The following is a 27,196-nucleotide window of genomic DNA, read 5'->3' as shown; positions in this document are numbered from 1 at the left end:
TTATGTTTAGATTTAGTTCAAAAATCTCTTCAGAATTCCGCAACGAATTAATTTATTTTATTTTATTTCAAAACTTAATTAGGTACATTGTGCCTGATGAAGTTTTCATATTAAAAGTATTTTTTAATATGAGGTAGCTATATTTTTTGATATGCCATTATCATTCTGTGCAGATAGATCGCTAAGATTAATTACACTAATTAAAGTCTCGCTATTTAAGTTTCTTAACTGAATTAAATAATAATTAAATGCAAATTATAAATTAATAATTAAGAAAGACTGAAGAAGGCAGGAAAATATTTTTATAAACCTTTATAATATACTTGATTTTATAAAGTGTAGATTTTATGAAGTTTAGTTGTAGCTCTAATTTTATATATTTTTTAAATTCCGAAACCAATGTAATATATTACAGTTCAAAATTAAATAAGTTTAAAAGTAACAGTATCGTTAATTACAATATTTTACTGTTAAGATATATAAAAATAGTGTTTATTGAAATTCACTTTATTCTGAATTATCCAGTTATTATAAAGCATTGTTGATTTCATAACATAAAACTAGTTTTTATAAAATATTTTAACTGCATACAATGACGTTTTTCCAATTTAGATAAGATAAACTGATTTTACAATGATCGATCATCGAATTTACGTCAGTAATGGCTAATAAGTTAAACGCAACACTATTATCTAAAGATAAAACGAGTGGAAGTTGGGCGAAAAGACTTCTGTGTAACAAATTGCCTCAATCGAGTCCTGTGCCAACACTACTTATTGAAGACGACCCGTCCTGCCGGCCACATCGATTCATTAAGTAAACTTTAGTAACATTCTTCTTTTTTTTTTATAAAAAGGATATTTATTATCTTTATACTTTATAAAAAAGGATATTCAAATTTATCTTTCATAAAAACAGTGCGGTTAATCAAAACAGTTAAAACCAAAATCGCAAACTTAACTTAACTACTATTTTGATAAAAAAGCAATTTGCGATTTTAATTTCGGTTTTTGTTTTTTTCACTAGGATGTAAACGAACAACGTCGATAAAACTTATAGAGTTGTTTAAACTTTTACTATATACTTACCTAAAAAAAGATAGGTGATAAAATCAGATTATTCCAATGCGAAAGACAGTTTATATTTACCGTAAAGAGGTATTTCGGTTACAGATATTTGCAACATATAATTTGTTTTAGTATGTGTCGTTAAATTACTGCATTTTCATTTCTTTACCTTAATTTAGGGACCAACTTAAGAATATTATTCGTATTTAACTCATTAAAATTGTACAAGCTTACTATTAAAATATATGAATTATCTTCTTATGCACTCAAAGTTCTTCAAAGCGATTTGAACCATTCTTATTTTTGAAACTGTTTACTGGATAAAATACTTCAAAATATTGAAATATTAAAATTTAATTAAAACAGTACTAATCAAATCTCACCAACATATTACCAAATTAAAATTTTATCGTAACAAAAATTCATGATACGAATAAAACCTTCAGTAACAGAAATATATATTAATAATAATCAATATATAATAATAAATAATATATATCATATGGTAATATGACTGTAAATAATATTATTTGAAACATATAAATTTTCAATAAATAACTCAAAAATTTAAAATTTACTTATCACCATTAATATTTGTACCGTTTGTACAAATTGCTATTCATCTTTTTAATAAATGCAGTATTAAAGCTTGAATACGAGTTCACGATTTTCATTTTGTATTTCACTTGGGGATAAATAAAGAATTTATAAATAAGAATTTTAGTGTATTTATTAAGGGATTATAAAAGTGGGCTAAATGGTGAACGAAATTCTGAATTAAAAATTAAATAAATATGTTCTGAATATTAATAAGCAAATTTCTTACCGTTTATTCATTTCGTTCGAGTCACTGCAAACAAATGAGAGATGAAAAAGTTGATAGGAACAAAATAAAAAGAATTCCTACAAAAAATTTCTGAGACTATATATTTCTTTCTAGAATTTAAGGTGAAAATGACTGAACTTTTGATCTTTTTCCATCCGCACATTCAATCTTTGCGTGCACCTACATTGACAAATATCTGCTATTGGGATATTTTTTAAAAGGTTTTATGATTTTTCTTTCTGTTAATTTTTCATATATTTTACCGAGATGAATGAATATTGCAAAAACAATAAATGAACTAATTAATAATGATGTACAGGTGACATTTATAACTGCAGACATTTATTCTGCGACATTCTCATAGGCCAAAATTACGCTTCGATATTGATCTTACAGTACGGTCCAAGAATTCCATCAAACATATGCTCAGATGTAAATGAGATCAATCCTCTTATTTTATTTTTAATTTTTAATGATAACATACAAATTTATCCACATGTAAAATGACGAATTATCCACAAATAACAATTTTTTATTTATTATCAATACATAATATCAGGAGAAATTATGATTCAAATTAATTTCATTGCAAAAACAAATTTAATCTTAATGTTTTTAAATTTGTAATGAAAAAACTCTTTAATAAAAAGATCTGACAATGTATTAATACCAGAAATATTAAAAAATGTTCTACAATAATGAAAGAAGTAATTATTCGAATGATATTCTAATAAAAGCAAATAATATTGATCAGTTGAATTATTGTATTTTATAGTTAATATCTTTACTAGAATAAATTTTATTTGATTAGGCCTGTATTAAACAGGCTAAATACATTGTTTATTGTTATTTATACAATAATAATCAAATTTATTCATAATGTATGTACTGAAGTAAACGTTCAAAATATTTAAATTTATTTCACAAGTGTTTGTGTGTGTTTATCTATATAAAACATTTCTTGAGTGATTCATAATTAACGTTTAGCACAAATTATTGAAGATAAATTAGTGAAAATTTGTGTAAACATTCTTCTTACGGTAAGTGCACATTAAGAAAGAATTTTCTGAAATTCCGAGTTAGGGATTAAAATGGAGTTATCAATTTGATTTTTGGTGTGTATAATGTTCATGCGAATATGTAAAAAAAATTTCTAGACTTTTTAAAATTCAATCTTGAAAGGCGTGAAGAAAGATAAAACAACCCGATTAATAATTGAAAATTTTCTCTTTTCCGACTTTATTAAACGATATATTCATTTGATTTGGGCTTGCAAATAAATATTAAAAAACCATTTTCAGGTTTTTTAATTTTAATATTTTAAGGAGTAAAAACTTAAATTGTTTTTCATGAAAAACAATACGTTTTAGCGGTAACATAAAACATACTGTTTTTAACTGCTATTGAATTAGTCTTTATAAAATTTGGTTGCATTGAAATGGTAATTTATGTTACTATTTCTGATTATGTATTTCGCGAGGAAAGCGGCGACGGGAAATCTAAAAACCAATTAGTGGGTCCTGTACTGACCAAATTATCGCTCTGAAGAAATTACAATAAATTCATACTTTTTGTAAATTGAACAGGGTTTAATTTTTATTTATCATTATTATTCTCATAAGCATGAGTTTAATGATCACAGGAGGATCGAGAGAGCAGAGCTCCATGGCTAGACGGGAAGCCCCAGATATATCTGTCCGCGACGGGAAATGCAAGTAACCATACAGAGCAAGCGAAGCCAAGACGGGGTTGCTAGTATATAAGTATTACTTCACGTAAAAACAGGAAAATTTCGCTGCATTCATTAGTAATGTTTGAAGAAATATGTTTGTTCTTCATAGAAAACTAGATTATATTTTTTATAATAAAAACCCAGTTGCGGTTTGCTGGCTGTGATTTAATTTGTCTGTACTGGTAATATAAAATTGTTATCATCACGATTAAGTATATCAATACTATCAATCTTTCATAAATCTTAAAAAAAAATTCTATTGTAAAAATAGACTGTAATTGGGTATGAATCTCTCTGGCAGGCTTGTCCCTTTTTATGTGATAAATATTTCTACTTGTAATTTTAACTAAAAATAATAAAAATTTTACAATATCCAAATAAGAAAATAATTAAAATAAATAAGTAATAAAGCAGTATATGTTGGAAATTATTGTTTTAAACCCACCGGGTTGGTCTAGTGGTTAACGCGTCTTCCCAAATCAGCTGATTTGGAAGTCGAGAGTTACAGCGTTCAAGTCCTAGTAAAGCCAGTTATTTTTACACGGATTTGAATACTACATCGTGGATACCGGTGTTCTTTGGTGGTTGGGTTTCAATTAACCACACATCTCAGGAATAGTCGAACTGAGAATGTACAAGACTACACTTAATTTACATTCATACATATCATCCTCATTCATCCTCTGAAGAATTATCTAAACGGTAGTTACCGGAGGCTAAACAGGAAAAAGAAGGGAGGAAATTATTGTTTAATTAATGAGAAAATCACACGGTAACAAATGTTATTAACAATATCTCACTTTCAAACAAACCTTCACAGTTGGAACATTTTCCATACTACTATTAACTTACACACATTGTTACTTACACATATTGAACGATAAATCAGGAGTTTACAGGGTCTCATGAAGTTCTTAAAACATTCAATGTCAGCTTTCCTTTGGTAGCAGTTTCTGAAATAATTTCTTCGTGTATTTTATTTAAACAGTAATTCTTTTATTTTCATTTTGGCAATCCTTTCATCAACTATCGTTTCTTTCTTTTTTTTAACTTGACCAAGTAATACCAGATAAAAGACTTGTTAACTGCCTTCTTTTCCTTTGGTTCCTCTTTTAGCTTTATTCAGGAATCGCTTGTTATATTTAGATATTCCATCTATGAAAATATTTGATCTCAACGTCCTGAATTTTGAAAGAAGCCCTCTTGAAGTGATTTAGAAAAGATAAAAAGTTTGTCTTAATTTTATTATTTCTAGAAGTAAAACGGTTACCATTGTAAAATAACAATATCTACACATTCCGCTCAGTTTTATTTTGCAAGAACAAAATCCTTATCTACATGAACCTGGGCGTTGAAAGCTTCAATCTCACTAACCTTAAAACTTTTACTCTTTACAATGGCTTACATCTTGTTGCTACTGCTTACGGTATTCCCTCTTTTTTACTGTTAAACTGATGAAGAAATAACTTATTTCATGACACTGTTTCTTATTATTGTATTAAACCGAATCAAAACAGTAAAATAATTTAAAAAAATAGATGTAAGAAGGAAAAAAATGTTCATTATATTTATTGCATTAAACCGAACTTCTTTTAAAATGATGAGAAAAAAAGCCATGGCCAGTAGAAAAAAAACGATTAGCCTATTTTTTAAATAAAAGTGGAATTTATTATTAAAATTCGAGGCAAGATGGAACTCGTTTTCTTGACTCTGTCGATCTGTCCCGCAAACTGTGATTTATGAAATTACCTTATTTTAAGTACAAATAATAAAATGAATTATAAAACATCGCGTGTAGTTTAATCTGAATTAATTTAAGTATTATTTTCAGATAAAATATTGAACAGTTTCTTTAAGCTTCCTTCTAACTCAAGAGGGCTTATTGTTTCCGAGTGCCATGTTACTATTCAGCAGTTAAACTGAAACGCTTCAAGTAACTTATCTTAAGAAAAGATGAACCCTTCAGTATTATTGTGTGTTACTATAGCTATAGTATAATTAATAACACAAAAATCCTTACTTAAGCCAATACACACACACACATATAAGTACCTACATGTCACAAGATAAAGCTATCACGACTCTAAAAACAAAATATTTGTTAAAATATTAGTAGGCTGAAAGTTTATGTGGTAAGGAGTGTACTTGATTCCCTCTCACAAGAAAATATCACATACATAAACAAACACACACACACACACACACACACACACACACACACACACACACACACACACACACACACACACACACACACACACATAGCGAGAGAGAGAGATAGATAGAGAGAGAGAGAGAAAGAGAGAACATAGAATATATATATATTTTATTGCTAGTTACATAATTATTACAATTTAATATTTCAGTAAGTGTCTTTCGCTCTCTAGACTTCAGCCACAATTTAGTCATTTTGACTAAGCCCCAAAAAAGCTTTTTCGCATTTACAAAGTGACTTTCACAAATAATATTATTTTTTACTTGAGGTATAAATTTTTTAATTTTTTTTAAAGATTTTATTTATTCTCGTTGAATAATAAAATGGGGCTTTAGAATTACTAGAATTAATATTGGTTCAGAAATATTTAATATTGGAAAAATAAAAAATCAACTATTAATGGTCTGTACTGCGTGGACCGGTCACGAAGTTGTATTAAATAATATCCAACTTGTTTGTTAACAAAATGTTTCTGGTTTTGCGAGCCTAAGAATAATATTTACAAAGATTTAGCGAGAGATAAAAAGTAAATAGAAAGAAGCTCTATTTAGTCAGCATGTTATGTTCACATGAAGGTTTCTGTTGTGGTTAACAGAATTAACTTTCCTAGTAGTGAGTTTTTTATACACAATATTCAAAGAATTCTATAGGGTTTCTCCTGTTGCCTGACCACCTATAAATATTATTTTAAAAAATCAGAATTTATTTATTTTGTTTTAATCTATAAAAATAGAAGCAGAGTTATTATTTTATCGATCTTTTTTGAAGGCATAAATTATACTTTTCAAAACAAATTGCATCGATAACATATAATAACTTGATAGCACATATCACATTTGATATTCGTATGTTACTCCATAACGTACAAGATATATATCATTATATATTTGCCGTGATGTGTTACTCAATAATATAAATTCAATCCGTTCGAATTTAACAATGAATTAACTCGAATAGCATATTTTAAAAGTAAAACGAAGGCGGAATATGTTCCGTTCAAAAGTTTGGGATAAAAAAAATAATTTAAAATCGAAATATAGTAGTGAAAAAAGAAATTTAATGTGGTATTTCATAAAAAATAACTTTAATATATTATTAGAAATCGGTATGGATCGCAAAAACCTGTGGTTAATGATCTAAATTACCCGTTGTACACTTATTAACAGTTTTAAAAACCGACTTTGCTCTAACTGGGTCAATTAATTTATTCTCTTAACCCCGTTAACAGACGTATTAGAACAATTTTTTTGCACATCTACCGTGAGAATGAGACGTAAAACTAGGTTTGAAATACAGTTAATGTCATCCATTATATTAATGGATTTTTTTAATATGAATAGTAGTTAAATCAATAAATAATGGTTAAACAGTAGAAAAGGAGCTTAGAGGCGTATACAGATTTGGGGGGGGGGGGGTAGTTATGACAAAAACAACAAAACATAAAACAGTAAACTTAACATTTAACCTACCTTTTTTAAACGAATTAATCCCTTTGATACGTTGTATTGGGCTATCTGAAGGTTGAAATATAATATAATGATTTTTAAAACAAATTTTGTTTTTAGGATGGACATTTTTTGAGGATATAAAGTTTTTTTGGCAGCAATAAACAAAGATTATAAAAGTATACTTATTCATTCCTGAAATAACAAGATGACTTCCTATAAACCATGTTAATGATAAATAAATTTTGCAGTGTATGGAAATTGCCAAATTTGACCAGGATTCAAACCAAGTACTTTCAAAATGACATGCAAAGACAATGAAAGGCAAATATATATAATTTGTGATTTGTTAAAATAATATTTGAAATTTTACTATTTACTAATTGCGAATAGAACAGGTTTTATTTTTTACGTACCAAGATTTTTTTAAAAATTTTGAATCATTTTTTAATAGATTAATTAACGATGATGTAACAATTCGAAAAATGTTAAAACAATTATTTGTTAAGTAAACAATTTATATATTCTGATTTGATGGTTTCATTATTCCTAATATTTCTATAAACTATTACTGTCATTTCCAATGACAGTTACGAATATTTAATCCAGAAAATTTCTTTGATATCGGTTTAACCCTTACGGGGGATTCCGGAAAAGCAGACAAATACACGTAATCATAGAAAAAAGGTCTAAAAAATAAATACTGACTGTGATGAGATTTGCTTCAGTTTCGTGTAATATGTAAATATATAATGAAAAATAACTATCTTTAGTCGTGCACAGAAGATAATTCTATTATAGAAAAGGCTTGTGACAAAAAAATGTAGTAACTCATCTACTTAAGAAGTATTTGAAACGTAATGCACTTTATTATAATTTTATCTGTTATATTCAGAACAATTTTGATAAAAAATCAAACAAGTTTAACTGGTCTTATAAATTTTGAAGAAGGAAACCTTTCCATATAATGTATTCTGACTGATTTAATAACTCAAAATATCACTACCCGAAAACGCGCTCTCGTCTCACTGCTTATCCAGTTATGAAATTATGAAAGAAAATTTATACATAATTTCTAAAAATTAAATAAATACAGTATCTTTAAAATAATCATTCATATCAGACCAATGGTTCTTGCGATTAGGCAAACATAGATAGAAACACAAAAATCATGTATGTGGAGAGATATTCTGTTTTTGTGTGTACCTACGCACATGGAATAAATAAAACAGATATACACAGAAGTAGGCTATAAATTCACCTTAGGTCTGTTATAGATTAATTATAGCAAATTTTTGTTGTCATTTTATTATATTCAGTTACATATAGTTTATTTACGCTTAAAAATATTTATAAGCTAATTAAATTTAGTTCCCGTATACTAGTTCGATAAATGTTTTATTTTAGAAGTTTCATGCGACAGGCGTCTCTGCCTAATTACATTATGACATTTAATCGATAAAGTTAATTCAATATTGGGTACCGTTAATACCGTGGATCTAATAATTGAATGCATGAAAGAAATGTGAAATGTAGAAGAGGAGTGCGATCAGTCACTGACTTTTTATTACCAGCTAATAACCGAATCGAGAACATTCGGTCACATTTAACTTATTTATTATTTATTTTTAATTATGCCAATAATCGACAGTCATTATAATTCTTTTTAGTAAGAATATTACGTTACTGAAATGTGTTCGATTATTTTTATTTTACTTGCACGTGTGTGTATGTGCGCGCGCGCGTAGGCACGCATTTATTCTTGATTCTTTTCCATCGTTCCGTCCTACTTTCACTCCACTAATTTTCAGATACTGGTCCCATACCTTGTACAGTTCACAGACTTATGTCTTTCTACCGCCAAAATTAATTACCCGACATTCGTTTAATTTCAAAATGATTCCACACCCGAGCGAAACGTCTTTCCGAAAAATTAATAATCCCTGCATTTTCGTTTATTTGTGAGTCTATGTTAATAAAAACTTACGTGTTTGTCAATGTACAACTTTCAGATTTCTGAATGGATCTGGAAGAAATTTTGCTAGGTTTTTCTTTATCTGAAAATAAGTAATATCCTTGATGAAGGAAACTGTTTCGGTATTTAGCTTCGATTTAATATCAATTTCTTCTTTGAAATTGATACCTTCTTTATATTTATTTCCTTTTTTCTTTCTTTTTAAGCTCCGGGACCAAGGTTAGGTATTGTTTCAGAGGATGAGATGAATGATTTGTGGCGTATGAAAATGCCATCCATGATCGGGATCGAACACGGGATCTTCGGATGAAAGTCCGAGACGGTACCACTCGCGCCACGGAGGCCGGCTTATATTTATTTACTAGAAACCTTCTTTTTACCATTAGAAAATAAAAAAAAAATCAACAAATTGTTTCTTTGCGGTATTTGTGTATAATAATAACTGGTGAAGAAAACTCAAAAGCAATTCGCCTTCAGTAACTTGTATAAATCCGCTGTTGGATTTATAGAACGTTAATCAACATTAAATATTTAAATTATTTGATTATTAAATTAAACAAAAAAATTAAATTATCTTGGAATCTCTGATCAAAAAGATAACAGTACGTGTTGGCTAAACAAGAAATATCAGTAGTCTAGGTAGAGATGAAAAATGTACTCTGAATATGTTATAGGGAATAGTATTAAGCATAGGTCTATTATAAAGAAAAGTTGCATAATGATGCAAATAAAACTTGAATTCTCATTCCTGTAAAATATTATTGCAAAACTGATATCTGGAAATTCTGTTTAGATGTCGACGAAATTTTAATCTTTAATATTCTTTCAGACATGGGGGACGTTATGAATACACAGCATTAGAGGCAGAAAGCAGCGTTCATGAAAGACTGGAATTAGAACGTCAGGCGAGGGCTCAAGCGCAGACAGCATGTCTCCATTACCTACGATGTTGTCCTCGATACTCATTATTACATCACCTCAATGATATCGGTATGGTAATTGTGTAAATTAATATTATTTTATCTTACAGCTGACCGCATTTTGCAAAACAAATTCTCTTACCAGTATATACAGTTAATACGAATTAAAAATAATTGTTTTTTACTTGTTATGAAATCTGTTGCACAGCATAAATAAAAAAAAATTATCCGTTATGAGTGTTTTTTCCACCCTTTTTACTTTTACGTTTCGCCCAACTATGAACCACGTTTAATGCTTTTCTTTGCATCCCTTCCTTCATTTCCAACCAGTACTTTTTAAATTTCTCTCTGACCTTTTCCCACAGCTCTTATGTCAGTACTTTTTTTTTTGTTTCGGAACTTCTTTATAGAAGACCCTCCTTCCTGAGTTCTAAAAAATGTTTACTAATTAATTTTCGATTAGTAAGTCCGGAATTTCAACACCTGCTATGTTTAAGTCTTCCTTTTTTTGGTACAATCTTTTTCGTTTTTGAATTTCCTGACTAGATTGCAACCAAATAAAATTAATGTGGTTGAGAATTGTGCTGGTTTTTATTTTAAATTTTAATTTCATAAAAAATGCAAGCACTTATGCAGGTATGATTATGTATGAGAAAAATAATTAATATCTGCATTTCTGTCAAGGACAATCATTTAAGATATTTCTGGCATCTATTCATAACGAGAACAGTAAAGTATAACAGATATATTAGTGATATCTCTTATTACAACAATAATCTAATGACAGAAACTATTAATAGTAAAATAAAAAAAAATAAATTTATTAGACTGTATTATTAGATAAGTTAAAAAATAATTTCATACATTTCAGAGTTCGTTTTTGCTGATTTATCATAAAAACTTCTATAAAATATTTGAATGGATTGCCTATATTATTACACTAGTTACTTCTTGTATACCTTTTGTACTCCCTTCTTGTATATCCGTATTTAACTTCTTTAAAACCATAAATTCATGAGAAGAAATGAGAAGTAAGAAAAGGTTCAAAATTCCACCATGCATAACTGGCAACTTAATTTGATTTTGGTAGCATTAAGTATTTAAAAATTTAATGTTTTTCTTATATTCAATATTTGTAAATTGTTATATGTATATTTATATTATTTATATCAATATTAATTGATGTAAATTGTATATTAATTAATTTTAAACAACTTTTTATTATCTAAAAAAAAAGAACTTTGCTAAACATTTATTATTGTAACGTATCCAACAAAAAACCTCAAAAATGGTTTAGGAACTATTTTGTTTATTTCTGAAAACAAAAACAACAAAGTTCTTAAACTTTGTTGTTTTTGAGTATTGCAAGAGTATTGCTCTTGTAACTTAACTTTGTATTGAGGATGCACATTATTTCCTCATAATAGATGAAAATAAGAAAAAAACAAAATTTCATCTTTACGTATACGTACAATTTTTTTATACGTATACGTGTTATTTGTATAAATTTATTTTTTGAGATATTACTTACAACAGTGTTGACAATGATATTTTCTTACAGGTTCTCGAGTAGATAAACAATGGTTTGTGGTGAGAGATATTTCGGTAAAAACAGAGCGATTGTTGACTTTGGTTCCTCGTAGTCATAATTGTCCCATACAATGCGATGCTGAAAATCGAAGTATCATTCTTGATCTGTTTCTTGCTTTACAGCACCCTTATATATATCCCGTCCTTGACCTTGAATTTCAAGAAGCACCGAGCGGCAGTGAAATTTACATAATTCTTGTTTTACCGTTTAATAATAAAGGTAGCCTTAAGGATCTTATATATCAAGTAAGTAGATGCCATAATTTTTTTTAATAAAATTTTAAAATTATTATTAGATATGTACTGATAGTAGTAATCAGTACTGATATTTCAATGAAATTAACAAATTAAAAAGTTTAAGATATTTAAATATATACTAGAAATTATTCTTTGTGAAAAATGCCAAACACAACTTGGATTAAAACTCAATCAGATCCAAAAAGAGTTAGAGATGCTATCAATCCACATGGATGTTGGAAGTATGTTTATTTAAACACATTATTTTAATATCCTTGTTTTTTGTATTTAAACATTCGTTTTGGTATACATTTACTATCACATTTTTCCTATTAATTATTTCATTTTAATAAAATGTGAAATTCTAATAAACATTTAAAATTTTTTTAAATGTAAAATTATTATGGTTATTCTGTGTACTGGTAGCGTAGGTGACCATGGTAAAATGAAAAAAAAAAACTGTTAATCACGTATCTGATAAAACAATAATTTTATTGATATAAATAAGACACTTTAAGTAAGTATTTATTTTAAAAAGTGTTTTTTTTTCGTAGGGGGACGAAAAAGCTCTGCCAGCTGCCGTCAGGCCCGTACTGCTGGCAGTGCGGGGCTCTTACCCGCTAAAAAAACCTTCCCCTCTTATCATGCAGGGCCCGAATCTAAACCATATATGTACACAGCCTCTGCATGATCACCCAGGCACTCTACTATCCAAATCTAAACGACCGGAAGACGTCCCCCGGGGGCGATTCGGAGGCTCCTCGGGCGACGACTCCGAGGAGCCCCCAACGGCAACCTCCAGAAGCTGTCCCCCTTGATCACCCGTCATCGAACTCCATGTCTCCATGTCCAAGTAATACCTGAACGGTAACTCCCGGAGGCTAAACAGGAAAAGAAAGAAGAAAAAAGTTCACATCATGTTCCTACAGCACTACTCTTAAGTCGCGCCATTTAGGGCAAAAGAACATCACATGCTTTGTTGTATTTAGCCCGCCGTAATCATGACAGCGACTTGTATTGTTCCTACCCATCCTGTACAGATATTCCCGGAAAGATCCATGTCCAGACAGGAACTGGGTGAATTCATGACTATGTTACCATGCTTTCGCTTCACCCAGTTCCTGACAGCGCTTATGAGCCCGTAGGTCCACCTTCCTTTGTCCGAATCTTGCCATCTGTCACGCCAAGTCATGTAGAGACCGTCAGTTGCTTCCTTTCTGTCCCGTCCTGCCACTATTGAAGCTCTCATATTTGCTTGTAAGTCTATCGTCGGCACCCCAGCTATAACCTATGCCGCCTCGGCGCTGATCGTACGATACCCCACGATGATACGTATATTTAGCCTACGTTGTTGCATAACCAAACGCCTCACGTTCCTGGTCTTCGACAACGCTCCCAGCCACACAGGAACTCCTTATAACACTACCGAAGAGTGCACACTGGCCAACAGTTTTCTCTTCTCGGCTGAGGACCGCCCTTATTCCTCATGATTCTGCTGAGCGTCTTCACCACACTTTCGCCCTTTCTCGCCACCTCCTCAACATGCATAACAAAGGATAGGTGCTTGTCCAGCCACACACCTAAGTACTTCGCGGCAGGGCTAGGGTGGACAATCGTGTTTCTCACTCTAAAATGCACTTTTTCTCTTCTTTCTTTTCCTGTTTAGCCTCCGGGAATTACTGTTCAGGTATTACTTCAAAGGATGAATGAGGATGATATGTATGAGTGTAAATGAAGTGTAATCTTGTACAGTCTCAGTTCGACCATTCCTGAGATGTGTGGTTAATTGAAACCCAACCACCAAAGAACACCGGTATCCACGATCTATTATTCAAATCCGTATAAAAGTAACTGCCTATACAAGGATCTTGAACACTGGAACTCTCGACTTCCAAATCAGCTGATTTGGGAAGACGCGTTCACCACTAGACCATCCTGGTGAATTAACTCTAAAATGCACTGGATTTAGTCTGCATCTTTCAGCCGCTTCTTCACCGGCTCACATCATTTCCGCTTCTGTTTTTCGCACAATCACAAGCGCTAAATCGTCAGCGAACGCCACTGGGGTGACGCCCGCCTGGTAGTGGTGTCTTAGGATATTGTCCAAAGCAGTGCTTTACAGGGCCGGATCCAGCACTGAACCCTGGGGGACACCTCTCTCCACCAGAAATTTCGTTTCACCACCTTCTGACCTGTCCACCACGTATCTGTCCTTAAAATATTCGTGCGATACTCTTCGCAGGCATGCCGGGATTCGTCTGGCTTTTAGTTCACGAAATATAACTTCCCATGGCAGCTCATTAAACGCTTTGCGTATATCTAAAATTATGACTGCTCCTATCTCTCTCGTCCTCCATGTTCCCTGCGCAGCTGATCGAATAATGTTAATCAAGCGCCCGATAGCAGCATCCGCCGAGCGCCCGGGCCGAAAACCAAACTGGTCCTTATGAAGTCCCCTTGTCATCTCTACACCATAGTTTAATCTCCGAACAACCAGTCTTTCAAATATCTTCGCGAAGCAATTTAATAAATAAAGTGGTCTAAACGATATCTGTGCTCCTGTAGGACCAGCATTCTTCCTCAGCATCATTAACCTCGCACCCCTCCACAGTTAAAGTATCCATTCCACCTAATGTCATATTCATTGCACGCACTACCACACCAGGCACCGTCTCGGCCACAATTTTTACGACCTCTGGGGGTATTCCGTTCGCCCACAGACTCCTGCCGCCTTTAATCGATTTAGCCGCCTCACTCAGGTCATGCAGCGAGAAAGGAACTATTAATTCCACCACAACATCCTCCCTTTGAAACTCCATTCCTTTCGGAAATAGTTTGTCAACGCTTTTCTTCAGCTCATCTTCGGTCAGGAGGGACAGTCTTCTTCCAAATCTTTCTGTGACGATATGATAGATATCATCGATAGATATCAACTTCCACAGCATCACACAATTGCTGCCACTTACGTTTTTTGGATGCAGCAACTGATCCTAGAAAGTTCCGTCTTGCAAATCGTAATCTTCTGAGCTCTTCTTCCATGTTCTCGCCTCGCCAATGCATTCTCTTGAGGCAGTGCCTACTCGTTACGCATCTTTTTCTCAGCGAGTGCGGGGGACCTCCGGGACGGAGACCCTCACTCCTCTCTCGAAGGGTCATTTCGCCTCTTCGATTGACGCACTGAAGGTCCACTGAAGCCATAGCGTCTTCAAGAACTGTACCTCTTCGATCATCGATGTTTGACCCCCAGTTCCTTTCCTTAATGTGGAAATGTCCGCCCACCACGACGATTTTCGACCTCCATCTGGCAATTTCCTCTACCAAATCATCAACCATTCTCGCATAAACTAAAAAGTCGATGTTAGGCAACAGATATACACTAAACATCACTACCCTAGCCAGCTCCACTCATTAATAGCCGGGCCCTGCGCCCTTATTATTTACTGCTGCTGTACCACAGATGACTATTAACGCCACACCAGAATCAGCCGACATCACCCATCTATCATCTATGATTGTTCTCCGATCCGGCTCACTCAGTAATATAATTTCAGTACCTAGTCGGATAGTTATTTCCCAGCAGGAATCCATAGCTCTGCTGCTTCTGTTCGCATTAAATTGAAAAACTCGCATTAACAGGCGGATTTTCCATCACTGCAGCCCTCACCAGCCCCTCCGACATGTGGTTTCTCTTTTTTCCGTATTACCTGGCCGCTGTTGACATCCACACTCTTATAGCCCTCTACATTACATCTAAAACATAGTCTAGACCGGTCTGGCCCTCCGCACTTCGTAGCTATATGGCCATTTCCCGTACCTGTAACACCTTAATGTTTCCTCCCTCCGCATACTCTGAAATTAATCTAGCCTATTTGTATCCGCTTAACCTCGGATAACTTACACACAAACCCAGATACCATTATTGTGGCATTTTCTGACCCTCCGTAAGCCGGCCGCAAGGATGTAACTCTAAAATTCGCCTCCAGCATATGTTACCGCATAAAAAGGCAGCACGTAGCTGTGCAGGCGGCATTTGTCGACCGATAAAAAGTGTTAACTTTTTCTTTTTTTTTAATAGAGTGGAGGAATACCATTTACGTACAAAGTTTCGGACTCGTGACAGGTTCCGCAAGATGTTATTGAGTACGTATGTGTGTCTGCATCCTACTGACTAAACCTCCACCTCTGACAGTCCTTCGCCTTTCTGGAAACTGCTGTGTAGCATTACTTCGAAAGGGGGAGTAGTTACCTTCCTGCACCGAGCATCGGAGTGACCGCAGGTGTCCACCGCATCCAGGCGACATCCCACATGGTCGGGAGACCGAACCCCATAGGGGAAGACATCTGCCTTGTGACCCTTCCGGTCGCCACCCCCCCCCCCGTTCCTAGCCATGATGGGCTTTAACGGGTGTCGTCTTTCGCCCTGTAACTTTTTACATCTCATAGTAATAATCCAGTCCTCGTTGGGATGCTACTGATGTAAATGCCTCGGTATACATTTACATCAGTGTTTTATAAACTCAGCTTTTGCCTTCGCTGCAGGCCTCATCCGGACATCTTGAATGTCCTACATCATTGCCCTCTGGACTAGCTAACCGAGTTCGCGGAAGCACGAACCGCGCGCCTAGTTCTATATTTTATAGAGCAATTCGTGTGTAAATGTCTCATAAAATTCGAGGCAAATGAATAATAACATACCACCAAAATTGAGTTAGGAGGCTCCCTAGACATTTTCCCGCGGTCCTGTCCGCACCAGAGCTCTCGGGCATCTGTTTGCTTTCCTTATTTCTTCCGCCATCCGAAGACTCTCCAAGACTGCTCTGGAATACCTGGCCGCAGCAAGCCAGTGCTCTTCTTTTGCTAAAATGAAGTCCATAAGCCCCTCAGGCGGGAATAAAACCGTCATACCCAGGAGTTCAATCATTTCGCCTCTCTGCATAGCGAAGCAGGGATACTCAAAGAAAATATGCTGCGCCGATTCTTCCGTTCCGCAATCAGGACAGATTTCCGCGCAGTCTAGTCCAAGACTATATAAATACCCCCATGGCCCGTCAGCATCTGAGTGAGATAAAAATCGAACGATCCATGGGATCTTGCAATCCACCTGCTATTATCACGAATTATCCTGTGGGTCCACCTGCCCTTCGTCCCCTGCTTCCTAACTAAATAACTAATTAATAACTAAGTAATTAACTAACTAACTTTACTAGAAGTTCCACTTTTAATAAAAGTTCTTTTTCAGGAAATGGCACACAGTCATGTTAAAAATTTTGGAAACAGTTATTTTCTTAAACTGAGATTTATAAAATCAGTCAAAATCCTTCTTACATAATACTGTAAACTGTGTGTTGAAATTGGTTAAGCAGACTATGATCTATCTCTACTTGTGTAATTTTAAATTTGGTTAATACCAGTCTTTTAATCCATTGGTACCTTAATCTATAAATATGCACCTCTTACAGATAGAAATTCTATAAAATTTCTTGGAGATATTCAACACCTTATCATTTCTGGTTAACATACATAGGTATATCTAAATAAAAGTATCTTCTACTTAATATTTTGTGATAATAGTTATTTCTCTTTTTTAAATTTGGAATTAGGGTTGTATTCATAAAGTTGGGTTAGATAATAAATATAATTTATAAAATGACAATAAGCACTTTTTATAGCAGTAAAAATATAATAATTGCAAAGTTACATGATTGATGCTATTAATGTGAGTGACTTCTTAAACTCAAATATTCTGGTAATTTAATTAGTCTCAAAATATTCTTAAAACTATATTACTGAAATTTACTAACATAATTTTTTTAAATTTAGTAATAAAGTGAATATTTTAATTTATTTTTGTTTGCAATATGTTAGGCTAAATTAATAGATTATTAATATGGATTGTATTAAATACCATAAACATAAAAAAAAAAAACAAAATAGAAATTTATTATAATGACTATCAAGTTAGTTGATTTTTTTCATTGAAATGATTTTCAAAAAAATGTTACATTAATGTAACTATGGTGCCATGATAAGCAATTGCTATAAACTCACAAAAAAACTCCCTATATATGTATTACATTCTCCCTTCTCCGATTTGTAGAGTAACTTCAATACCACCTTTTCTTGTACTTCATTAATCAGCATAGTTTCTTCTTACTTTTCCTCTAACCAGTCCTTCATAATAATGTTTATTGTTCTTTGATGTATTTGATTCATTTTCTTTTCCTTTTTTACCTTAAAATTTTTCAATCAGAATATTTTGCTGTTTTTAATCATCCATCATGGTATATTTTCTATTTTAATCATTTTATTTTAACTCTGCATCTTGTGAATTTGATTTCATTCTATCAATTATATTTAGAATTTACAACATAAAAATATTTCTGATGGGAAAATATCTGTAGACTTATAAGTTGAATTTCAGTAAGCATAAAGGAAAGATTGTACACATTCATTACCCCCTACTACATATTACCACTTGTTTCCTTTTCACATATCAAATTTTTCTTTTCTCTGCCCTTATATATTTTCTCTATTGACTATTTAGGAGTTATTTAAATATGTTTTTATCTATTTCATGCACAAACTGTTACAAATTCTCAGAAACAAATTGAAGCCCATTATCTGATACAGTATTTTTTTGGAAGACTGTAATTATAAAACTGACTGTGAAATCATTAAATTATTTCTCTTGATGTAGTAAATCTTAACTGCTAAACTTCAGGCCATTTTGATAATGAAATGGTATCAATCAACCAAAAACAACAGTCAAATAATCCTGCCAAACATATACGGATCCTTTTTCAAATACCAGGGAAATTCCGAGGGTATAATTGTACTTTCCTTCATTATCTCTTTCTTCTTGGTAAGGTGTGAACGCATAACCTTTTATCATAATCTACTTCAACTGTCACCATACCAATCCACCAAACATATCTTGCAAGTTACTAACTACATAACTTCAATTCCTATTTTTCTACCATGATATCTCTAATAGTATTTATTAAACACCTATTGTTTACACAAATATTCTAAAAAAAACTCTTTTAAATATTTCATGAGTTTTCTAGCATAAGAGAACATTTAGCAGTAGCAGCAGTGTATTTTTTATAAATGTAATCAATTTTTCTGTTAAGACAACTATGAAATCTTTTTTAAAAATAGTATTATAGTTAGTTAAGAATACTGATTCTTTTATCTTTATTGACTTTAAAAACTTGTTTATGTGTACATGACTTTGTTCTTTGTATACTTCTTTAAATCATTTTAAAGATTATCACACCATGAGTCAGAAATGGAAACCATGATACAGAAATGTTTTTTCTATTCACTAAACTTGGTAATCAATGCTTTTTTTAATAATATGTGTGGTATAATCTATCCTCAGAGTTCATGGCAAGATGACTGGTGTGAAAAGTACAGTCAACGAACTGAAGGTCTTCCAGCAACACAAGTTCAACGATTAGGAAGACAAATATTGGAAGCACTGTTATTTCTGAAAGAACGAGGTTTTCCTTCTTGTACCCACCTTCATTCTGGAAATGTCATCTTGCAGAATGGAGTGGCAAGGTATGAAAATTCATTACTTAAGGCTATTTTATTAGGCTTTCACTATTTTTAAATGGAAGGAATCAATTACTCCAGTAAATAACTGGCTAAGTAGCAAAACAATTATAAATGGGAAATTAATGTATTGGTGTATTGCTTATTTGATTATGAATTGTAACGTGAACTGAAATAAATAAATAGTTTAGGAATTATGAGAGAGGCCAACCTATTAGCTTCCATTTATACAATTTTTTATTATGTAAAGAGGGATTATCAACCTTAGTTGACCCCCAACCTTAGTGTAACTAGATAAATGAATTTTAGTGACTTGGGTATAATGATTTATCATTTAGTACTTAATTTATTGACTTCACGTAAGTTTTGTTATTCTGTGTTTTATTTTTATGCTTACATTTTTTAAATTAAATAAATACATTTTCTGTTTAATTTTTGTTTTATTTTCTGTTATTAATTTAGAAAATTCAGTACTGCAGTTTTATAGAAACTTAATGTAAAATGTATAGAATTGTTTAAATGTGTGTGTGTGTGTTCATATATATGAGGTCTGTTCAAAAAATACATAGACTAAAATCATAAAACAAAATGTGCTTTATTTAGAAGTTACTTGTCTGGGTCCCCTTCAAAGTACTCTCCTTCCCGACACACACACACTTTTGGAAAGTGTTGGACACACCAACGGTGTTTCCACTTTTGGAAACAGTCCTGGAACGCTTCTTTTGTGATGTTCTTCAGTTCCTTGTCGCATTTGCCTCAATCTCGGGAATCGTCTCAAATATTCTTCCTTTCAAAGGTCTTTTGAGTTTGGGGAACAAGAAGAAATCACAAGGAGCGAGGTCAGGTGAGTAGGGTGGGTGGGGAAGAACAGTGATTGAGTGTTTGACCAAAAACTCACGAGTTGTGAGAGCTGAATGGACTGGAGCGTTGTGATGAAAAACCAGTGGTGCATCTTCAATTTTTCGGTAAAAATCTCGTAACATGATCCAACAGATATCCCACATTCGTCAGCAAGCTCTCTGATGGTCAGACGTCGATTTGCCCGAACCAGGGTGTTGATTTTGCTACATGTGAGTCATCAATTAATGTGGAAGGACATCCAGGACGCTCATTGTCTTCAATTGACTGACGACCATCTTTAAAACGTCCATTTTACTTAAAACATGCTACACGCTTCATAGCGCTGTAAGCCATCTTGAGCATATCAAAAGTTTCACTCGCAAATTTTCCGAGTTTAACACAAAATTTTCACAGCAACTCTTTGCTCGTTCATGTCACTCATTCTAAAATCCGCCAAACAAAATAAAACACACTTCACAAACAACTGGGTAGCTAAGCAACCAATAATGATATTTGCAATCAAAAAACTGCGTTGTAATCAGCTGATCTGTACAACATGACGACGCCAAGCGGATTTAACTGTAACCAACATCCCGAGCAATTCAAACAGTCTACGTACTTCTTGAACAGACCATATATACAAGGTGCGACAATAAAGTAATTGAGACTGATGTGAAAAAAAATGTTGCTTACCGTTTTAGTCATGTTTAGTGTTGTCTCCTTCAAAGTAGTTCCCCTCTGATTGCACACACTTATTCCAGCACTTCTGCCATTGATGGTAACATTTCTGGAACTCTTCTGTAATATCCTCCAAGACCCTCGTCACAGCTTTTTGCACATCTTGTGTTGTTTGTAAATGGTGTCCCTTGACCGCCATTTTGACTCTTGGAAATAGAAAAAAGTCGCACGGAGCGATATCTGGTGAATAAGGTGGCTGTGGTAGTACTGAAATTTGTTTTGAGGTTAAAAATTGCTGTACTGACAGAGCAGTATGGGATGGCGCATTATCGTGATGTAGAATCCAATTATCAGCAATGTTGGCACGGACACGAACTCGTTTACGAGGTCTTTCTAAAATTTCTTTGTAGAAATATTGGTTAACTGTTTGTCCAGGAGGCACCCACTCTTTATGAACCATTCCCTTGGAATCGAAGAAGCACACAAGCATGCATTTCACTTTTGACTTTGACATGCGAGCTTTTTTTGATCTGGGTGATCCCTTTGAGCACCATTGCGAACTTTGCGTTTTGTCTCTGGATCGTGTTGAAAAAACCAACCTTCATCACCAGTGATAACACGGCTCAACAAATCTGGATATATTTCCGTTTGCTCTAACAGATCGGCTGCCACATTTTTCCGTGTTTCTCGCTGTTGTGTGAGATTTTTGGAGACCATTTTTGCACAAATCTTTCACATACCAACAGTTAATATTAGACGAACCGTTTCTCGATTGATGCTGAGTTCTTCTGCAATCATTTCCACGGATAATCTTCGATCAGATCGTACGATTTCACGCACGGTACCATACGTTGTCGTCGCGTTTTCACCCAATTTAACGCAAAAAGAAATGGCATACCGTTACGCAATATTTTGCGGTTTTATTTCTGTGACGAGAGACACAAACACATGTTCACTTATTACAGCACAACTCACGACTGAACAGTTGCATCAATGTGCCGGTTGGACTAGAAGTAGCTTATAGACCAAGGTCAAAGATGGTGTGCCTACGCAAGCTGCAGGGTTGCCACATCTTGCAAAGAAAAATCAGTCTCATTACTTGTCGTACCTCGTATATGTATATATCATAAATGCTGTTTTAAAAATGTTAAAATAAAAAAAAATACGTAAAAGTTGTTTTAATCAAAATAATCAAATTTAATTGTATTTAAGCATGATAAATTGAATTGTATATAATCATGATATATTTATTTTACTATCATAAATTTTATAAATTGCATTAAATAAATTTCCACTAATTAAATGAAAAATATATATTGTAGTTAGTTCTACTAAGATAGGCAGAGTGGAATGTTAGTGTGGAAGGTGAAGGGTTACGGTGAGTTATCTTCCTTCACCTGCTGATTCTTTTCAAATAATAATAGAGCATTCATTTAATTTTATTTTAAGTAATGAAAAGATGAATTTATTAAAGTTGATTTTATTTTAATGTTTTAAACTTAGAAAAAAAGTTGAAATAAAAGGAGATGAAGTCTGATTCGAACCGATGTGCCTTCCACTAAGATCCAAATATTTCATTAATTAAAATGTTATTTGGCTATAATCTTGGAACTAATGAAAATAAGTTCCACATATGACATATTGTTAAAAATCTCTCAATGAGGGCTCATTACTGCAGTCAAGAAAAAGTCCAAGATCCAATTTTTTTTTGTTTTTGGTCTTTTTTGAATACTTTTGGTCCAGATGATTACAATCAAAAGGGAAGGTGCCTAACTAGACGTTACAACAGTCCTAAATTCAAAATTTCAACATCCTACAGTTAATAGTTTTTGAGTTATATGAGATACATATACGTCATAAAGAAACTTGTCAAAATGGATTCAGAGATGGTCAAAATGTTTATTTTCGTTGAAATCATGAAACTGAAATTTTTCACGATCACAATATTTCTTTTACTTCGTACAAGGAAGTAATAATATATAAGTTTACCAAGTTGGCATGGTAAAACATTATACCATGCCTACGTGTAACTGGAAGAGCAGAATCCATAAAAATTACAAATTTAGTGAGCTGGGTATGTTAATTTATTATGCTTATATAAAAAAAAAAAACAAATTAAAGCAATACGAATTATTAGGTATTCTGGAGACTTTTTTTTTTTAAAGAGACCTCATTTATGGAGGCACCTAAGCAGTGTTGGGCTCGCTAACAGGTTCCAAGAATTATAACGTAGAATGTATGTATACCTGTGTACTACCGACTAAACCTCCATCCCTAGCTTCCCCCATTCCTGGTACTGCTTATAAACCATTTCTTCAGGAAGGGGGAATTTCTCACACACACAGTCATAACAAACCAACAGGATGTCACACCCACACAAACAACACCACTAGAATCAATTCATACAACACATCAAATACACACACCAACAACAGCATTGCACAAGAACTATGCAGAAAACAGTATAAAGCTTTTTATATCCACAACACCCACATGATACACACCCACACAGCAGTCAAGACACAAATCTCAAATAGTCACACCATTTACCAATGGCCACCATCAGAAGACGCATGAGCAGAGTGTCCTAGGCCTCATCGAACTCAGGCAACCCCAAACACAGGTACTCTGAAGACCTGTTGAATATCATAAAAATCACTCATTTAAATTAAACCTAAGTTTAACATTCTCGTATTTAAAATATTATGAATACCTTAAGTTTCAAGGCAATAAGTTGATCAAAGAACAAAAATTATAATTATTATTTATTGGAACGATTTCTGCTCTTCCAGTAAGTAAATGAAAGGCTAAGCAATAATGGAGAAGAAACTAATAAAAAAATTATCTCTGGGTTTTTATATTAAGACACAAAGTCTTAATAAACTGGCATTCTTTACAACCTGATGGTTCCTCAATACTTAGTATGTTGCAAAAATAGAATCCTGGAAAGTGAATTTATGTGTTGGTAATTAAGATATATTAATGTTAGGTTAGCTGAGACAATACTTCATGCTATCAAACTAACTATATCTTTTCAGATTAAGTGGACTTGAAAATACTCTTTTTGGTTTTACCTCTCGCATACATCCTGTCATCTGGAGTCTTGCAAGAGCAGACCCTGCAGCTATTGATATTATTTGTTTTGGTAAGTATATTTGTTTGGTGACATATGTTCTTGTTTTCTATCTTTATGTACTAAAAATGTAATGCTAAGAAATCAAATGTATTACCTGATATAATGATTAATTGTATTGCTTACATTCACCTATAGAATTTTGCAAGTCATCTTTTCAGCTTTAAAAATTATAAGATAAAACTGTTTAATTCAGAGAAAATAAAGAAAAAAGTAGGGTGTGAAAACTGTAAAAAATAAATTTGTTTGCAAGAAACCATATGTTTTATCTTTTATCTCTATTAAACTAAGTCAATGATATATATATATATATATATATATATATATATATATACTATTAAAACACAAATTTAATAGCACATCTATTTTGGAAGAAAAAGCAGAATGATTTCTGATGAAATTTTCCATACTGAGAATGTGTGAATGTAGGACTGTAGGACCTTCACATATACTAAATTTAGTAATATTTAAAACAATTTTTAAACAACTTTTTTTTAAGCTGGCAAGTATTCAATATCACTCATACAATACAGGTAAATAATTCAGTATGCTATAGTATATTGATTATTATTAATTTATAACATGCAGTAATTTTTCCTTTGAATTTTTAGTAACAATTTTTATGTAGTTGTTTTCTAAGAGTTTTCATTAAAGAAACATTAATTTATTTGAAATTATCTTTTTTTTTATTTATAGATGTATTAAATAATGTTCATATTTATTTTTGTTTCGTAATTGTCTTCTAACTGAAAATAATATAAACATAATTTACATATATTCACAAAAGAAAAAATTTGAAAACCCCCTACTTAAATTCTAAATTAGTAGCCAATTTTTTGGGGAAAAGTAAATTGTAAAACTTTCAAAAATCTTTATTTTCTCTTAAAGGAAAATCTACCAATTAGTGAAAAAATGAATTGCTGAATGAAAGTGATTTACAATATTACCGAGAAAAGTATTAGCAATTCTTATGGGTTAAGGAAATTATTACCATTATTTTTCAAAACGATTTACATAAGCTACATGTGTTTCAAGGAAAATTGTGGTATAATTCTAATTTTAATAATGTTTAAATTTCAACTGGCGTCCTTCGGACGAAAATCACCAGGGATCATTATGAAATGGCAATATAATTCTAATGTTTTTCAGTTCTTTTACGTTTGAGTTGAAGAATCTAGAAAGATGTGAATTAGAATGTGTACAATTGAGATCCTACACTAAATCCCGGGCTGATTGGTCACTAGCTTTGTACAATTCTACTTAGGTATCTAAATAATTAAGATATACAGTTTTACTAGTTAATCTGGCAATCGCAATTTCGTTTAAAGTAATTTATTTTTCTATTCTTCAACACTGCTGTATAATTTTCAAAAATGTGTCTTTAATTTTCATTTATCCAATAGGACAAAAAAAATGGTAAATGAAAAAAAGGTTCATGTATTATTCTGATTTTCTGAAATTCCTGTTTTCAAATAGTATGAATATAGCAGAATACTTGAATTTAGTGAAGGTGATAATTCATCGTCAGTTTAAAAAAAAATTAATGTTATTAATTATTGATTTTAACCTTTAAAAATTATGTTTGTTAAATAGTAACGGTTTTTGTTTTTCATTGTTCACATATTCAATAATAATCTGATGACAGTCATTTACGTTTTTTCCTCTCGCCAATCTCCCTGATAAATTTTAATTAGTAATTAGGAAGGAAAAACAAGACCTGTCTTTTAAAAATTGAACACAAAATTAAATGTAACTACTTCTTATTTTAAAGTATGTAATTTGTATAATACGTATGGAAAGATAATCAACAACAAAATGCTTCTTTAAAAAATGTTTTTCGCTTCACGACACTTAATCTGAAAAATTAAAAAAGAAACGTTAGAAAACATGCCTAAACTATAATTACATGTTATACAATAGCTTGAATAAATTTCCAAAGTTTACGTGATTTCAATGTTATATCTTTTTACATTTAAAAAAATAGAACACAACGATAAATAAATCAAAAGATAGAAGTTTTGATAATTTTACTACTAGAGAGACGGATCAGTAAGAGAGTATTAAAATCCTGTCAATAAGAAATGATACAAAAAGCAATAACTGGATTTTTAATCCCGACTTTATCATAGTTGTATCAAGTGTGATATGGAATACATTCTTTGTTTTCCAGCTACTTTTTAATATTTGTTACTTTATTTAGTTTTTGTAGTTTCTGTTAAATGGTCATCATTTTTATTTTAGCATTAATGAATACGTTAAACCAACTGATAGAAAAAAAAAATGTTTGACATATATTATTGGAAATGGCTATTATAAAACCATCATTCTATTTTTAAAAGTAACGTAAATAAAAATTTTCAGAGGATAAATAATATAACATTCAGAATGAATATTAATATATTACACGTTACGGAAGAATAATCGAACAGATTTTAATGAAACTGCGATGAATCATATACATTCTTTTAAAAAATATTAAAAACGACTTTTATAGGAAATTTATTTAGGAACTCTACTTGATGGTTTTTCCAGAGTAATAGATACAAATAAAGAAACACAGGATAATTCAGATAATTTATAAAACAAAGAAGAAAATAACAATTTTTATTTATTCGTATATTCCGGAAGTTTTTAGATCTAGATATTTACAGTAAATTTCTTCATTCGGGGCCTTCAGGCCCCGAATGAGGTTTCTTGTTCGTATAACTGAAGTATCTGTAGTTCGTTATATCCATGGATCGCCAAGCTAGGATATGTTGTTAATTAGAACTCGACTACAAAATGGCTAAAGACAGTGTTGAGCAATCCGATAGCTGCTAGTGTTATTAAATGATTGGCTTGGTCGGCCCTCGAACAATTGTTCTTAGACGGTATGATTAAAACTAACTCCTCACCATCTGCGCGACTCTGACGCACTTTAAACTTATGTATGTTTCAGTTATTATCCATATCATAATAACCCATGTTCGAAATGCACC

General features: G+C 32.2%; 1 protein-coding gene across 2 annotated transcripts in view; it reads left to right on the top strand.

Moving 5' to 3' along the window:
- Slob (Slowpoke binding protein) overlaps positions 1 to 27,196 on the top strand; it is a 115,124-nt gene that overhangs the window by 27,354 nt on the left and 60,574 nt on the right. For both annotated transcript variants that reach the window (XM_075354847.1, XM_075354849.1), the window contains exons 2-5: positions 10,090 to 10,250; positions 11,742 to 12,016; positions 19,392 to 19,573; positions 24,124 to 24,230. In XM_075354847.1, coding sequence (XP_075210962.1) covers positions 10,090 to 10,250; positions 11,742 to 12,016; positions 19,392 to 19,573; positions 24,124 to 24,230 — 725 coding nt within the window. The remainder of the gene's footprint in view (positions 1 to 10,089; positions 10,251 to 11,741; positions 12,017 to 19,391; positions 19,574 to 24,123; positions 24,231 to 27,196) is intronic.

Source organism: Lycorma delicatula, chromosome 1 (genome assembly GCF_047948215.1).
Source record: "Lycorma delicatula isolate Av1 chromosome 1, ASM4794821v1, whole genome shotgun sequence".
Taxonomy (NCBI): Eukaryota; Metazoa; Arthropoda; class Insecta; order Hemiptera; family Fulgoridae; genus Lycorma; species Lycorma delicatula.
Note: the sequence above shows the minus strand (reverse complement) of the source record. Positions and strands in the feature narration are given on the sequence as shown.